This window comes from Cucumis melo, chromosome 9 (assembly GCF_025177605.1).
Source record: "Cucumis melo cultivar AY chromosome 9, USDA_Cmelo_AY_1.0, whole genome shotgun sequence".
NCBI classification, from domain to species: domain Eukaryota; kingdom Viridiplantae; phylum Streptophyta; class Magnoliopsida; order Cucurbitales; family Cucurbitaceae; genus Cucumis; species Cucumis melo.
Genome location: NC_066865.1, coordinates 10,264,145 through 10,280,509, shown reverse-complemented (window position 1 = coordinate 10,280,509; position 16,365 = coordinate 10,264,145). Strand labels below are relative to the sequence as shown.

Sequence of the window (16,365 nt, the reverse complement as noted above, 5' to 3'; positions counted from 1 at the left end):
CATTTAGACTGTAGTATATGATTGTTTTGATGAAGATTATTTACGCGTATATGGTCGATTAATTGTGTGTTGACTAGGGTATTTTTTGTATTTTTCATTGGGAGCCTATGGGCTTTTTCATTTTCAAAAATCTCCTATAGAGTGTAAATATTTTATCGGTTTATTATATCTTTTGAAAAAAACAACCCAATTAATTATTCGAGATAACTAAAATTAAATTTGAATGAAAACTTTACATTTATTAAAAATATTTTGAATAAAATGAGACTTTTAAGAGTAAACAAACGATAATTAAACCGGTCCTAAATCTTAGAGTCTGCTTAGTAACCCATTTGTTTTATTATTTGTTATTTAAAATTAATTTTTAGAAAAACATAAGTGTTTATTAATAATTCTCTTTTATACTTTTTAGAGAAAAAATCATTTTTAGAATTATGAAAGAAAATTGAAAAAGGAAAAAAAGTAACTTCCAAAAGGGGTCTTTTAAAAAATATAAGGAAGTGGAAAAATATTTACGCTGTATAAAACAATTATGAAAACAAAAAAAGTTCATAATCCCATAGCGGAAAATACCAAAAATGTCCCATCAACCACGCCGTCAACAACGCGTGTAGTATGTTTGGTACACGATCGTTTAGATTTGGTGTAGATAATCGTTTAGATTTGGTGTAGATAATCGTTTAGATTTGATCGTTTAGATTTGATCGTTTAGATTTAGATAGTCACATCTAAATGATTTATTTTTTTTTTATTCTCTGCACACAATCGTTTAATTTGGTTACATGATCATTTAGATTTGATCATTTAGATTGTGTAGACGATTTTTTTTCAAGATTTGATATACAATTGTTTATATTTATTTACATCATCGTCTATCGTTTATTTTTTCAAGATTCTTTTGTACACAATCGTTTAGATTTAGCTAAACGATTTTTTTTTAAGAATCTTTTTGCTACATGATTGTTTATATTTGTCGACACGATCGTTTATTTTATTTTTTTTTATACACGATCGCTTAGATTTGGCTACCCCAATCTAAATGATTTTTTTAGGACTTTTTGTACACAATCGTTTAGATTTTTTGTTCAAGCTTTTATATTTTGTACACGATCTTGAACAAGTTTGATAAACCAAACAAAAATTTGAAAAAAAAAAGAAGTGGAAAAGAAGAAAGACAATGGAAAGGAAAAAAATCAAATCGCAGAAGAGGAGAAGAAAGACGATAAAAGGAAAGGACAAACCTAAAATATTTAAAAAATTGCTAATTTCATATGCTTTATTATGCAGACCGTAAATATTTTAATAGTTTGTTATATTTATGAAAATTTTCTCTCCCAAAATTTACATTTTATTTTTTAGAAACAGAAAATAAAATCAATTAGCAGACACATATATGATTTTTGTTTTTAATAAACAAAACTTTAAGAACAAAACATCATATGAAAAAATAATTGAAATATTTATCGAACTTGATCATAGGGATAAAAATGATATTTTAACTTGATTTTAAAGTTAGTTATATATGAAAATGTAAAATGGAATTAGGAAAAGGAAAAACAGAAGTAGAATCAGAAAGGAAGTTTTCTCCTCAGTTTGCATCTTTTAAATAACACCATAAACACAACGTAAAATTAAAATTTCATTTGAAACAACAATTCCACATGTCAATTCCGAGGTTTTGAATTGGATCCTTCCTCGTCCCTTCCATGTTTTGATTCATAATCATAACACGCTTGAAAAGAAAAAAGAAATGTGGCATGTGCAACGCATGGACCGTGTTGAATTTGAATATCTTTGGTGGCCACCTCAAAAAAAAAAAAAAAAAAAAAAAAAAAAAAAAAAATCAAAATAAAAGGCACGTGCTGAAAACACAATGCCCATAGTTTACCTTTAAATAATTGCGAAAGTTGGGATTCATAAAGCAACCAACCACATAAAGCCTTTTTTTTTTCTTGTTCTTCACCGATTTCTCTCTGCTGACTTTGGTTTGAAGCTCTCAGCCACCTCCATTAATGGCGTCCTTCTTCAGTTCTTGCACATCAATTTCTTCCCTGAAAATACCCACCTCTCCTCTGTCCTCTCAAACCCAAACTCTTTTGCCTTTTAATCTCTCACTATCACAATCTCTCTCTTCTCCGACATTACGATCTTCATCATCCGTCTCAATTACCTCCAACAACTCCACAATCACATCACTTCTCTTCAAAAAATCCAAACCCAACTCAGATCCTCCCAAATCCGGTAACTTCCACCTATTTTTATTTCCCATCTTCATCATATTAGTTTAATTACACATGTAAAATTGATGTTTTTTAGTCGATCCATTAACTTTCCGGACGATGAACCAAACATATCTTCACAGATTTGTCGTCAGATACAAAAGTGGAGCATTTGATAAATTTATTGAAGTTTTAATAGTACCTATATTTTCAAATTTTTGTTCATTTTAATGCTTCTATTTCAAAATGTTTATTTTAGTTAGTAAAGATTAAGAGGTAGATTTAATTATATATTGTAACTGAAGTAATTGAAGTTGGAATGTAGGCATGGTTAAGGCGTTTGGTTGAACTAATAAATGTTTTGGTTGTTCAGCAAAAGTACAGGAACTGTTCGTGTACGAGATAAACGAGCGAGACAGGGGAAGCCCAGCATTCCTAAAACTAAGCAAGAAGGCTGAGAATTCACTGGGGGATTTGGTTCCATTCAGCAACAAGCTCTACTCCGGCGACCTTCAGAAGCGGCTGGGCATAACGGCCGGCCTCTGCGTCCTAATTCAGCATTTGCCGGAAAAGAAAGGGGACCGCTACGAGGCCATCTACAGCTTCTACTTCGGCGATTACGGCCACATAGCCGTCCAAGGTGCCTACTTGACTTATCAAGACACCTACTTAGCCGTCACCGGCGGCAGTGGCATCTTTGAAGGCGTTTCCGGCCAGGTCAAGTTGCAGCAGATCGTTTTCCCTTTTAAGCTGTTTTACACCTTTTATTTGAAGGGGATTGCGGGTTTGCCGGCTGAGTTGTTGGGGAAGCCTGTTCCGCCGTCTCCCACCGTCGAGCCGGCTCCTGCGGCCAAGGCTTGTGACTCTTCCGCCGCTATTTCTAACTTTACCGATTGAGGCTTTTAATCCGGAAATGCAGGTTTTAAATAATATATAGTTGGTTGTTTAGTTTAAATTTGGTTTTTGAGAAAGCTAGCGTTAAACGATGTAATATGAAGAGAAGTTTGTGTTTTGTAATAGTTTTCATTTTCTTTTTCCGGATTTACTTAGTGAAAAATTTGTTCGATAAAAAATTGTATGGAAAGTATATATTAATATTTTAATTTAAACTTATTATTCTCACATTGCCAAAAAAGACAGTGGAACTTCTTTTAAATACCTCATGTTATAGGTTAGGACCCCAAAGGATATTCATGTTTAGAGTTAACGAGGAAACAGATAAATATGAATTTATTGATGTCTTAGCACGGTGTGTTGTCATATGGTCGTGAGGTAAGGAATATAATAATATTATTTTGAATAAATATTTATTTTAATTATTTTTTTATTAGTTTTTATTTTAAATATTTTCTTTAAGGTGTCAAGCTTTGGAATGTGTCAAAGTGACGCCTTTAGTTTGTAACTCGTTGAAGTGAGATGATCATGTTGGAATTTATGTTCTAAAACTCATAGTTTTTAGTTTAAAATTTCATTCTATTCAATAAAGTGGTTATTAAAGAATTATTAATGAAGATTGAATAAATATCAAATCCAATAAACCAAGGTCCCGATGTTATCTAGTGTAGAATTGAACTTTATGTAAAGACATAAACACGGATCAAGTTAGAATATATAGCCTAGGCGATCTATAGTATATGAATAAGGTTGTACGCCTTATTATGGGGACACAATGTATGCGACCCACTATGTAGTAAGTACAAACGATGTGATCCTGAATCGTTCTTGTAGAGAGATGAATGTGGGGGTATCCTATGTAAAGAGTTTACATAAGATTGGAACAATGAAATAGTCTCTCTTACGTTATAACACCGTTCACTATTTAAAACTGACTATTTCAATTATTGAGAACTTAGGTAACTTAATCTTAATCCTAATCTAACTATGAACTTTTATTCAAACGGAAGATCTGCATAGGTGAGGGCAACTTAATAACGTTGAGCCAATAAGCCTCCTATATCAGCAGTAAGAACGGGTGGATGGCTAGGGACATAGGGTGCAAGATAGAATTCATTTCTACCTGCTTTAGGGTTTGTAGATAGATTGTTCTCTTAAGAAATGAATCCAAATCTTGAACGAGGGGCCCAACCCTCTCATTGGCCTGAGAGAGGTTTGGTTTATAGGTTGAACCTTAAATTATTTGTTCAATAGTGGATCAGTGAGACTTAAGGAGCAATATGTAATCTCAGGGGTAAAATAGTATTTTCATCCAACCAAGGTTATGAGCAACCTATGAAGGGTTAACTTTCTAATCATGGTTTTATCGTAAGGACACAAATATATCTTGAAGGGATGAAAGCCCTTTGCACAGCAGAAGAATTACAAAGACCTTAACACAATTTAATTGGAAACCTAAAAAATACCAATATATTGAAAAAAAAATTCAAAACTAATTTCTATGGCTATGACTAAGCATGATGAATTAAAAAAAATACAAAGAAAAAGAAAGAAGAGGAAACTTACGATCGTTGACGTCTTTATATCTACAAAACTCCAAATTGAGGCATCATCACTTGGAAACCTTCATATTCTCTAGATTGAGATGGTTTATGGAAACCAATTGGTAGGAAATTTTTTAAAGAGAAAAAATTTCTTTCACCAGAGAGAATTAGAGAATTCGCATTATAGAATTTATCTTTAAAAATGCGTATAACTCCCGTTTCTTCAGACTGAAGAAGAGGAAAGTTGGAGAGAATCAAGGAACGTGGGAAAACCACCCACGTTCCCTATTAATTTAATAATATTAAATTAATTAATTAATTAATTAAATCATACTTAATTAATATTTCATTTAAATCATATTTAAATGAATATCTCTCTCATAACATATAGCTTTAATTTAATTAATTTAATTAAATCAAATTTAATTAAACAAAATTAAACTAAATGATTAATTAATTCTCTAATTAATTAATTACTAAATTAAATATTTTATTTTTAATTTAATTCAAATTTGAATCATATTCAAATATAAATTTCTCTCGTAACTTATAGTTTTAATATGTATCATATACACTTTAAATTTTAACCTATAGTTTTAATATGAATCTAATTCATAATAAATTAATATTTGAACTCATTCAAATATTTTATTCTCTCATAAATTAATTTTGAATCATATCCAAAATTAAATTTATATAATAAAGTCTAATTAAACTATAAATTTTATAATGTATCATTATACATTATATTAATTTCCAAAGTATATTTGAACATTTCACACTACAACCAATATAAATAAATCTCATTACCCTTTATGAGCTAGGAAGGGGACCTAATGGACTTACAGATCAAAAGCTACAACGATATGAGATTAAATTGCTAAACTCATTAACCATATTAATCAATATTTGTTAACTGTGTGTACACTCCACTAAAGACTCATTGTTTAACTCTTCTCACTGTAGATATATTTTTGTGTACACGGATATAGACCAATACCAGTAAGTTAGTCCTTCATAAGCGTTCGTAACATCAGCTGGGTCAAATTACCATTTTACGCCTGGGTTACTTCTAGTCCTTAAATACCAGTGCTCCTCTAATGAACAACCTGTTTATGGTCCAACCACTAAACAGAAACCATTTTCGTGCTATAGAGAAGGTAGGGTTCTTTGTTCAAATCCTGAAGACACCATTTAAGGGAACACTTATCTACTTACCCTAAAGTCGGGAAAGAGTAAATTCCATCTTGTGTGATTATGTTTTCAGCTCCCCAGTCAGTTTTGTCCCTAAAATGATAATGTAACTTCGTGAACAGGAGTTCATAATACACTCAGGATTAAGACTAAGTTACTTAGGTCATCCTAATGAACTAGAAACTCAACTAGTTAACGGAGTTACATTAAGTGATTACTATTCGTGGTCTGATCTTATGCAAACTCATTGCATAGGATACCCTCACTCGCATATCGCATACATGAATGCATTTGTATCAAATACAAAGTGAGTCGTATCTATAGTATTACCAGGATAAGGTACCCAGCCTTAACCCTATACTATAGACCCTTTAAGCTGATCTTGAACATTGATCCCCATATGTCTCTCCATACAGTTCAAGACTCATCAAACAGCTTAGGATGTTGGTTTATTGGATTTAAGTTATTAAGACAAAACTAATAGTATAATCAATAACACTTATTGAATTATAATAATAAAACACTTTATTAATAACGGTCAATAACACTTATTGAAATTATAATAATAGAACCCAACATATCTATAGTGAGGGAAGTATAACTATCGAATGTTAATTAGCTTAGTCTAAAAGGGTTTAGCCAGTTAGTCTCAGATCGTTGGAGCTCATGATCTATAGGCATAGGTTCCCTGCTAGCTTATATGGAATTAACTTAGAACAATATGTTGGAATAATTTGAATTGTTCAAATTAGGTAAAGAGAGAGAAATGACAAATCTATGTGATATAACCATTGGTTATCAATTTGAGATATAGCTTTATATTTAAATATGATCTAAATATCGAAAATATAAATGCACATTCATATTCAAAAGCTAAAAATTATTGAAGTATTCAAAGTTGTAAAAATTCAAAATGTTGATTTTTTACTTCAAAAAGTCACAATTTGATCGGTTTTATATTCAAATGTGTTTTGAATTTTAAAAAAATGAATGGACATTCATATTGGAATAAGGTTGGAATTTTTCAAGACGAACAAATGGTAAAAAATCAAAGTTTGACTTTGACTTGAATGGTTAAATGACCATATTGTCCTTAGACTAAAGTTAGTGAAAAAATCCAACATTTTGTTGGATAGTATCACTAACACTTAGTGAGATAAGTCACTACATAAGATAGTAAACACCTAGTCCATTAAGTTCCTATGAGACTCGAGCCTAAATTAAAAGGATTTTACTTTTGTTAAAGGCATTTTGATGTTGAAGTTAGGCAACGTGATGGAGGAAGTCGCGTTCAAGAGGAAGTAGGCGTTTCGAGGTCTTAACGCAAAATGAATGTAGGCATTGAAAATTATAAAAAATTTGGGAAATTTTTCTAATTGTGCTTTATTAATGGGCTACATACCAAGGTTAAGCTCAAGCATGGTTAGAAAAATGTTAAACCTGCACGTGTGATACTTCAAGTAGGAGTTGACGAATAAATACAACATAAGGAGTGACTAATCCAATTTGGAATTAGTATATATAGGAGTACATGTAAACCCTGAATCTTAGAAAAACTTAAGTTCTTTGTGATGGAATACGATACGTAACAAGAAACAAAGCCAGATTGGTTGCACAAGATTATTTTTAGGTGGAAATAGTGGATTTTGATGAAACGTTTGCACTTGAAGCTAGACTTGAAGCTATTTGCCTTTTACTTAGCATATCATGTGTTCATAAGTTCAAACTTGTTGAAGTATTCTTTGTTTAAAAGAATATCTCTTAATTAAATGATTTATTTATTTTTATAAGTGAAGATATTCAAAGAATATTTGATTCTCCTATATCTTGGGAATCTCTCAAATTATCTTTAAGAATATAATAAGTTCCTATTCTTTAGGGACCTTATTTAAGATACAAGCTTTATACATATCTGGATATATATGTATATATATGAGGTTTTGAAGACCGACTGGATAATGCAGAAAACTGAGAGAAAAGTTTCGTTGCTGATACTAAGAAGTAACTTCCGGTTTATCATTAAAACGGTTGTAACAAAAAGGTAGCTTGATCTTATGACTTCTGAAGCAACGTGACTACCTAAAGTTGAGTTTTTGCAGATGAGTAATATACAGAATGAATCGGTGGTTAGTTTGATTCATAGTTGATTCACGCATACGTTCAGGGGGAGCCTGACCATCAGACGCTTTTGATGGGAGTCTTATTTATTCCAGGGGGAGCCTCGAGTCTGATGTTAATACACATGTCATATAGTTATAGTATTGAGAAGTACACATATGCTATATTGATGTATTGGTGTTTATGATGACTATTAATAAAATTACTCATTCGAGCTGTGCGCAGCTCCCCAGATGTAGGCACTATGACCGAACTGGGTTATCAAAGTTTCATGTGTTAATCTACTCTGCTGTCTCACTAGTTATTACTAACATTATTAACTGCAGTCGTAACTGAAGGATCCTTGATTATACTTTACTGTTTTTCATTTGGTATCAGAGCGGGTTGAGAGATCATGGAGATAATCAGAGAAGGACCATCTACATCACGTCCTTCTATTTTAGATGGTAAAAACTACTCATATTGGAAACCTCAGATGATCTTCTTCATTAAGACGTTAGATGGAAAAGCTTGGAGAGCTCTTGTGGCGGGTTATGATCCTCCTATAATTACCGTGAATGGTGTTTCGGTTCCGAAACCCGAAGTTGATTGGACCGATGCTGAAGAGCAAGATTCCGTTGGGAATGCCATACACTTAATGTGATATTTAATGGTGTTGACCTGAACGTTTTCAAGTCAATAAACACTTGCAGTACAACCAAAGAAGCTTGGAAAACCTTGGAGGTAGCATATAAAGGTACTTCTAAAGTAAAGATTTCAAGATTACAGTTGATAACATCTAAGTTTGAGGCATTAAGAATGACGGAGGATGAATCAGTGTCTGATTACAATAAGAGAGTGCTTGAAATCACAAATGAATCCTTACTGCTCGGTGAAAAGATACATGACTCTAAAATAGTGCGGAAAGTACTTCGATCCTTGCGCAGAAAATTTGATGTGAAAGTTACTGTCATTAAGGAAGCCCATGACATTATGACACTGAAACTTGATGAATTGTTTGGTTCGTTGCTTACATTTGAAATGGCCACTGCCGATAGAGAAAGTAAGAAAGGTAAGGGAATTGCTTTTAGATCCACGCATGTAGGTGAGGAGGCTATAAGTGACACTGAAGTAAACATGGATGAGTCAATAGCCTTATTAACAAAACAATGCACAAACGCCCTTTGGAAATTAAAAAATACGAATGCCACAAGTATGAATGCTCAAACTTCTAATCAGTATCGAAGAAGAAATAATGATTGCACTATCAGAAGGAACAATGAAAATTCTGATAGAAGAAGTGATGGTTATATCAAGAAAAAGTAAGGTGATAGAAGGATCTTCAGGTGTAGAAAATGTGGAGGAGTTGGTCATTATCAGGCAGAATGTCCCACATTCCTAAGAAAATAGAAGAAAAACTTTCGTGTCACACTGTCAGATGAAGAATCTAGTGATAGTAGAGATGATGACTGCAACATAAATTCCTTCATAATACGAATTACTGATGACAACACTGATGATGAAAGTGAATATTCTGAAGAAAGCAAAAATGATGAACTGACAATTGAGAAGCTTGAAGCTTTATGGAAAGAAGATTGTGAAGCAAGGGCAATATAAAAGGAAATGATCCAAGATCTTATAGAAGAAAATAAATGATGTCTGTAATATCTTCTCTAAAGTTAAAACTGAGAGAAGTTCAGAATGAGAATGATCAGATTCTAAAATTCGTTAAAATGCTAAACTTAGGAACGGAGAATCTAGATTCAATACTTAAGTCTGGACATAATGGTTCTCATAGACATGGGTTGGGATTTGTGGCCTCTGCAAGTAGACTTAAAGCAACATCAGAAATCAAGTTTATTCCTGCCTCAACGGGAGTTGAACATGAACGATTCATACAGAGACTGGCATCAGGACTACTGTTAAATCTCTTGGGAGAACGTGTTACTATTGTGGTCGGAAAGGCCATATCAGGTCAATTTGTTATAAATTAAGGTGAGACCAGTTGCGTCAACAGAAATACTGGAATAGGAGCCATGCACAACCTCGCATCGTCTGGAGAATTAAATCTGTTGAAAGATGTAATATTACCTTTACATCCATTCAGACCACAGATGATGCGTGGTATTTTGATAGTGGGTGCTCCAAACATATGACTGGAAACAGATCCTACTTTACGAACTTAAAAGAATGTGTCACCGAACATGTTACCTTTGGTGATGGTGCAAAAGAAAAAATTATAGCTAAAGGCAACATAGACAAAAATAACCTACCACGTCTAAACGATGTTAGGTATGTGGATGGACTAAAAGCAAACTTGATCAGTATAAGTCAACTATGTGATCAAGGCTATAAAGTTAGTTTTTATGATGTTGGTTGTGTTGTGATGAATAAAGAAAATCAGATTTGTATGAGTGGTAAACGACAGACTGATAACTGTTATCACTGGAACTCAAATATGTCAAACATCTGTCAGTTGACAAGATCAAATCAAACTTGGCTATGACATAAAAAGCTGGGGCATATCAGTATGAGAGGCTTGGAAAAAATTATTAAAAATGAAGCAATTGTGGGAATTCTTGATTTAGATGTAAATGGAAATTTCTTCTATGGTGACTGTCAAATTGGCAAGCAAACAAGGACCACTCATAAAAGTCTAAAAGAATGTTATACTAATAGAGTCTTGGAATTGTTACATATGGATCTTATGGGTCCAATGCAAACAGAAAGTTTGGGAGGAAAGAGGTATGTGCTGGTAGTAGTTGATGATTACTTAAGATATACTTGGGTTTGCTTTCTCAAAGGAAAAATAGATACTGTTGAAATATGCAAAAATCTGTGTTTGAAGTTACAACGTGGAAAGGGAAAGAAAATAACCAGGATTCGAAGTAATCATGGTAAAGAGTTTGATAATGAAGGCTTTAACATTTTTTGTCCGTTAGAAGGAATACACCATGAATTCTCTGCACCTATAACTCCTCAACAAAATGGTGTAGTAGAAAGAAAGAACAGGACGTTACAAGAAATGGCTCGTGTTATGATACATGCCAAAAGTTTACCTCTATGTTTTTGGGCAGAAGCTGTAAATACTACCTGTCACATTCATAACAGGGTAACTATTAGAACTAGAACGACTGTTACACTTTATGAACTTTAGATAGATAGAAAGCCAAATGTTAAATACTTCCATATGTTTGGAAGTACATGTTATATCTTAGCTGACAGGGAATACCATCAGAAATGGGATGCTAAGTCAGAATAAGGAATCTTTCTCGTGTACTCTCAGAACAGCCGGACCTATAGAGTCTTCAATAACAGATTTGGGAGTGTTATGGAAACAATCAATGTAGTTAGAAATGATATCGATTCAGCTAACAAACAGATGAATGATGAGGAAGATGAGACTCCAAACATATATGAAGCTAGAACTACGAGTATTGTAGAAGCTTCTAAAGCTGATAACCCAACTGATTATCCAAGAAAATGTTTGGAAAAATCATCAGAAGAAATTATCACAAAAAAATCAAAACTAATTCCATCTGCTCATGTGAAGAAAAATCATCCAGCAAGCTCTATTATAGGTGATCCGTCAGTTGGGATGTAGACCAGAAGGAAAGAAAAGATTGATTACATGAAGATGGTTGCTAATTTATGTTATATTTCCAACATTTAACCTTCTACTATTGACTCTGCTCTCAAGGATGAGTACTTGCTAAATGCTATGTAATAGGAGCTACTCCAATTCAGACGAAACAATGTATGGACGTTAGTGTCAAAGCCAGAAGGTGTAAACGTTATTGGCACCAAATGGGTGTTTAAAAATAAGACTGAGGAATCTGGATGTGTGACAAAAAATAAAGCCAGATTAGTAGCTCAAGGGTATACTCAAGTTGAAGGTATTGACTTTGATGAAACGTTTGCTCCTGTTGCTCGACTTGAAGCCATTTGATTATTACTTGGTATATCATGCATACAAAAATTTAAATTGTATCAGATGGGTGTAAAGAGTGCCTTCTTAAATGGATATTCGAATGAGGAGGTTTATGTTGCTCAACGAAAAGGTTTTGTTGCTTCCGAGCACCCGAAGCATGTGTATAAGCACAACAAAGCTTTATATGGGCTAAAGCAAGCTCTGAGAGCTTGGTATGAACGACTAACTGTTTACTTGAGAGGTAAAGGGTATTCCAGAGGAGAAATTGGCAAGACCTTGTTTATACACACGAAATCTGATCAACTTTTGGTTGCTCAAATTTATGTTGATGACATCATTTTTGGAGGTTTTCCTCAAGATCTAGTAAATAATTTCATTAACATCATGCAGTTAGAATTCGAAATAAGCATGGTTGGAGAACTTTCATGTTTTTTGGGACTTCAAATTAAGCAAAAGAATGACAACATCTTCATATCTCAGGAAAAGTATGCCAAGAATATGGTTAAAAAGTTTGGTTTGGAACAGGCTCGAAATAAGCGGACTCCAGCTGCGACATATGTTAAACTTACAAAAGACACCGATGGTGCTGAAGTTGATCACAAACTTTACAGGAGTATAGTAGGCAGCCTATTATATTTAACAACAAGTCGACCTGACATAGCTTATGCTATCAGAATATGTGCTCGTTATCAGGCGGATCCCCGCATCACTCACCTAGACGTTGTTAAATGAATTCTTAAGTATGTTCATGGGACCAGTGACTTTGGAATGATGTATTCCTATGATACCACCTCCACACTTGTTGGATATTGTGATGCTGACTGGGCAGGTTCATCTGATGATCATAAAAGTACGTCTGGAGGATGTTTCTTTTTAGGAAACAATTTAATTTCTTGGTTAAGTAAGAAGCAAAACTGTGTCTCTTTATCTATAGTTGAAGCTGAATATATAGCACCAGGTAGTGGTTGCACACAGTTGATTTGGATGAAAAATATGTTGCATGAATATAGCTTTGATTAGGACACTATGACATTGTATTATGACAATATGAGCGCAATTTCTATATCAAAGAATCATGTTCAACACAGTCGAACAAAGCACATTGACATAAGACATCACTTTATTCGAGAACTTGTTGAAGATAAAGTAATAAGGCTTGATCATATTCGTTCCAACTTACAATTAGCCGATATTTTCACTAAACCTCTGGATGCAAACTCATTTGAATACTTACGTGCTGGTTTACGAGTGTGTCGTACTTAACTTCATGGCCAGCGATAAAGACGGTGTATGTCTCCACGTTCCAAATTTTTAGAGGTGTTAGTGCCGTTTTAGGATTAAATGGATGTCTTTTCGACAGATGAAGCGTTTCTTCTTTGTATTAATGAGCTTTTAATTTCTGATTATTTAACCTATTTCTGGCTATTTAAACTAAGCTTATCTTGTTCATCACACACATTGAAGTTGATACAACAGTTGAAATTTTATCTCTTCGGTTACTCGAATCTTGTTCGTTATGGTGAATACTCGCAAGGGGTCTTATGTGTCACAGCAGTCTCAAGATGCACCTAATGTCATCTCTTTGCCTCCTCCAGTACAACATGCAAGGGTAAGAGGTTGCCGGTTCAAAAGTACTCCACCCCGGAGACCTTATCGGCTTCCATCTGAAAAATTACAAGGAGAGGCCTCTAGTAGCATGCAGAAATCTTTACGATCTGATTCTGTGCCTGAAGTTGGTGAGTCTTCTGTTCCTGTTTCTCCTGCTGAGCATGCACATCGAGCTTCTGAGGCCATTGCATCGGATATGGATTCAGATAATCAAGATGATGTTCCATTAATTCGATTGTTAAAGAAAACCTCAGGGCCAGTTATCTATGAGAAGCTCCCTTCTGATCCCCCGGTTTCCACTCACTCTCAAGAGAGTTCATCAACAGAAGGGGTATTTATTCCTACTCCGGGAGGCCCTTGACGTTCACCAGCTATGCCTTCAGGTTATTCTCCTTCAGTTTACCCTCCTCGATCAAAATCACCTACTTCAAAACCTAATGTTGTGCCTGCACACATTCCTGGTACCACTACTGCTGCACATGAGGAACAGATTGGTGTTTCTCGAAATGAAGATGAGTTTGCTTCTTTTACCCAAGATGACATACCTCGTGAAGATATCCCTCCTTCTACTAATGACCCCACTGCTCCATCAACTGAAGGAAGGCCAGAATCTTCTAAAGTTTCTCAACCTCCAAAGAGAAAAACTCAACAAGTTAGGAGGAATATCACTACCAAAACAGGTCGAAAAAAAATTCCTGTGAATATTAGAAAAAAAATTCCTGTGAATATTCCCTCTGTTCCCATTGATGGAATTTTTTTTCACCACAAGGAAAATGTTCAATGCTGGAAGTTCGTGGTGCAGCGAAGAATTGCTGATGAGGTAAATATTTCTGACAAACACCAATCTTGCGTGAGTATCATGGATCTTATCCATATGGCTGGTTTGAAAAAAACTATCTCGAATGTTGGTCTGTTTTATCCCCAGCTAATTAGAGAATTTATTGTCAATCTGCCTTATGAGTTTAATAATTCAAGTAGCCCTAATTATCAGACGGTTCATATTAGAGGATTCAAATTTGTGATTTCTCCTGTAGTGATTAATGGATTTCTTGGAAATACTGTTGATATTGACTGCTCTCCATCGTGCCCTCCTACTGAGGTTCTAGCTACTGTATTATCTGGTGGGACCTTGTCCATATGGGCTGTAAATGGGATTCCTGCAGCTGCTCTTAGCATCAAATATGTCGTCCTGCACAAGATTGACATTGCTAATTGGTTCCGTTTCTCTCATGCCTCAAGTATATCTGCTGCCTTAGGTACATTTTTGTATCAAATTTGCAATGATGATAAAGTAGATACGGGTGCATTCATTTACAATCAGCTGGTAAGGCATGTTGGCTTTTTTGGGGTTAAGGTTCCAATTGCTCTTCTGCGGTTTTTCTCCAGTCTGCTACTCCATTTGAATGGAGCTGTGCTTACTGTTAGCTACCTATATTGTTAATTCTTTGATTGCTGAATCTCGAGCAATGACTAACTCCATCAATCTGTTGTCTGAATGTCGATTGGAGGTTGGTGCTCTCATTCGACATTTGAAGTCTTTGGCACCATCTACTAGACGTCAGCAGCCATCTTCTGGTTGATGTCTTTACTTTTTCGGTTCAAAGGGGGAGTGGATGTAATGTTGTGGGATGTTGATGTAATGTTGAGGGATGTTTTTTTTTGTTCAATTTGGGCTGAAATGTTTTTTTTATGAATGTAGGCCTTGTTTTGTGTAAGATGTAGCTTGATAAAATCTTTTTTCTGCTGAATGAAATGTCCTCCGTTTCACTAAGAACTGAAGGTTAAAGGTTGCGGTTTATAATAGATAACTTTGTGGTACTGCTGTGTTGAACCAGAAAAGAAATTCCTTTTAGACAAAAGGGGGAGTTTGTTAAAGTATTCTTTATCTAAAAGAATATCTCTTAATTAAATGATTTATTTATTTTTAAAGGTGAAGATATTCAAAGAATATTTGATTCTCCTATACTTTGGGAATCTCTCAAATTATCTTTAAGAATATAATAAGTTCCTATTCTTTAGGGATCTTATGTATATATATGAGTTTTGAAGACCGGCTAGATAATGTAGAAAACTGAGAGAAGTTTCATTGCTAATACTAAGAAGTAACTTTCGGTTTATCATTGAAGCGGCTGTAACAAAAAGGCAGCTTGATCTTATGACTTCTAAAGCAACATGACTACCTAAAGTTGAGTTTTTGCATATAAGTAATATACAGAATAAATCGGTGGTTAGTTTAATTCATAGTTGATTCATGCATATGTTCAGAAGGAGCCTGACCATCAGACGCTATTGACGGGAGTGTTATTTGTTCCAGGGGGAGCCTTGAGTCTAATGTTAATACACATGTCATATAGTTATAGTATTGAGAAGTACACATATGTGGTATTGATGTATTGGTGTTTATGATGACTATTAATAAAATTACTCATTCAAGCTGTACGCAGCTCCCCATATGTAGGCACTATGGCCGAACTGGGTTATCAAAGTCTCATGTGTTAATCTACTCTGCTGTCTCACTAGTTATTACTAACATTATTAGCTGCAGTCGTAACTGAAGGGTCCTTGATTTTACTTTACTGTTTTTCAAAACCGTGTCAATGAATGTTAAAAGAGCTTTTCTAAATGGGTACTTAAATAAAGAAGTATATGTAGCTCAACCTAAGGATTTTATTGATCTGGTGTATCCTCAGAATGTACTCAATAAAGCCCTATATGGACTAAAGCAATCACCAGAGCATGGTATGAACGACTCACGATTTATCTTGGTCACAAAGGATACTCCAAAGGAGGTGCTGATAAGACTTTATTTGTGTATAAATTTGATAAAGAATTGATAGTTGTGCAAATATATGTGATGATATCATATTCAGAGGATTTC

General features: G+C 34.2%; 2 protein-coding genes across 2 annotated transcripts; both read left to right on the top strand.

Moving 5' to 3' along the window:
- The first annotated feature begins 1,890 nt into the window (after positions 1-1,890).
- Positions 1,891-3,335, top strand: LOC103503379 (allene oxide cyclase, chloroplastic). Its single transcript, XM_008467556.3, has 2 exons — positions 1,891-2,241; positions 2,593-3,335. Exons 1-2 carry the CDS (start codon positions 2,013-2,015, stop codon positions 3,114-3,116), a joined length of 753 nt encoding a protein of 250 aa, XP_008465778.1. The 5' UTR covers positions 1,891-2,012; the 3' UTR covers positions 3,117-3,335.
- A 10,525-nt stretch (positions 3,336-13,860) lies between these two features.
- On the top strand, positions 13,861-14,928 carry LOC103503432 (uncharacterized). The gene has a single exon (XM_008467616.1). It carries the CDS (start codon positions 13,861-13,863, stop codon positions 14,926-14,928), a length of 1,068 nt encoding a protein of 355 aa, XP_008465838.1.
- The last annotated feature ends 1,437 nt before the right edge of the window (positions 14,929-16,365 follow it).

Bases quoted from the DNA above. Each gene is read 5' to 3' on its own strand.
- LOC103503379 (XM_008467556.3), top strand. From the start codon at position 2,013: ATGGCGTCCTTCTTCAGTTCTTGCACATCAATTTCTTCCCTGAAAATA. The intron at 2,242-2,592 runs GTAACTTCCACC...TTGGTTGTTCAG, and splicing joins CTCAGATCCTCCCAAATCCG to CAAAAGTACAGGAACTGTTC.
- LOC103503432 (XM_008467616.1), top strand. From the start codon at position 13,861: ATGCCTTCAGGTTATTCTCCTTCAGTTTACCCTCCTCGATCAAAATCA.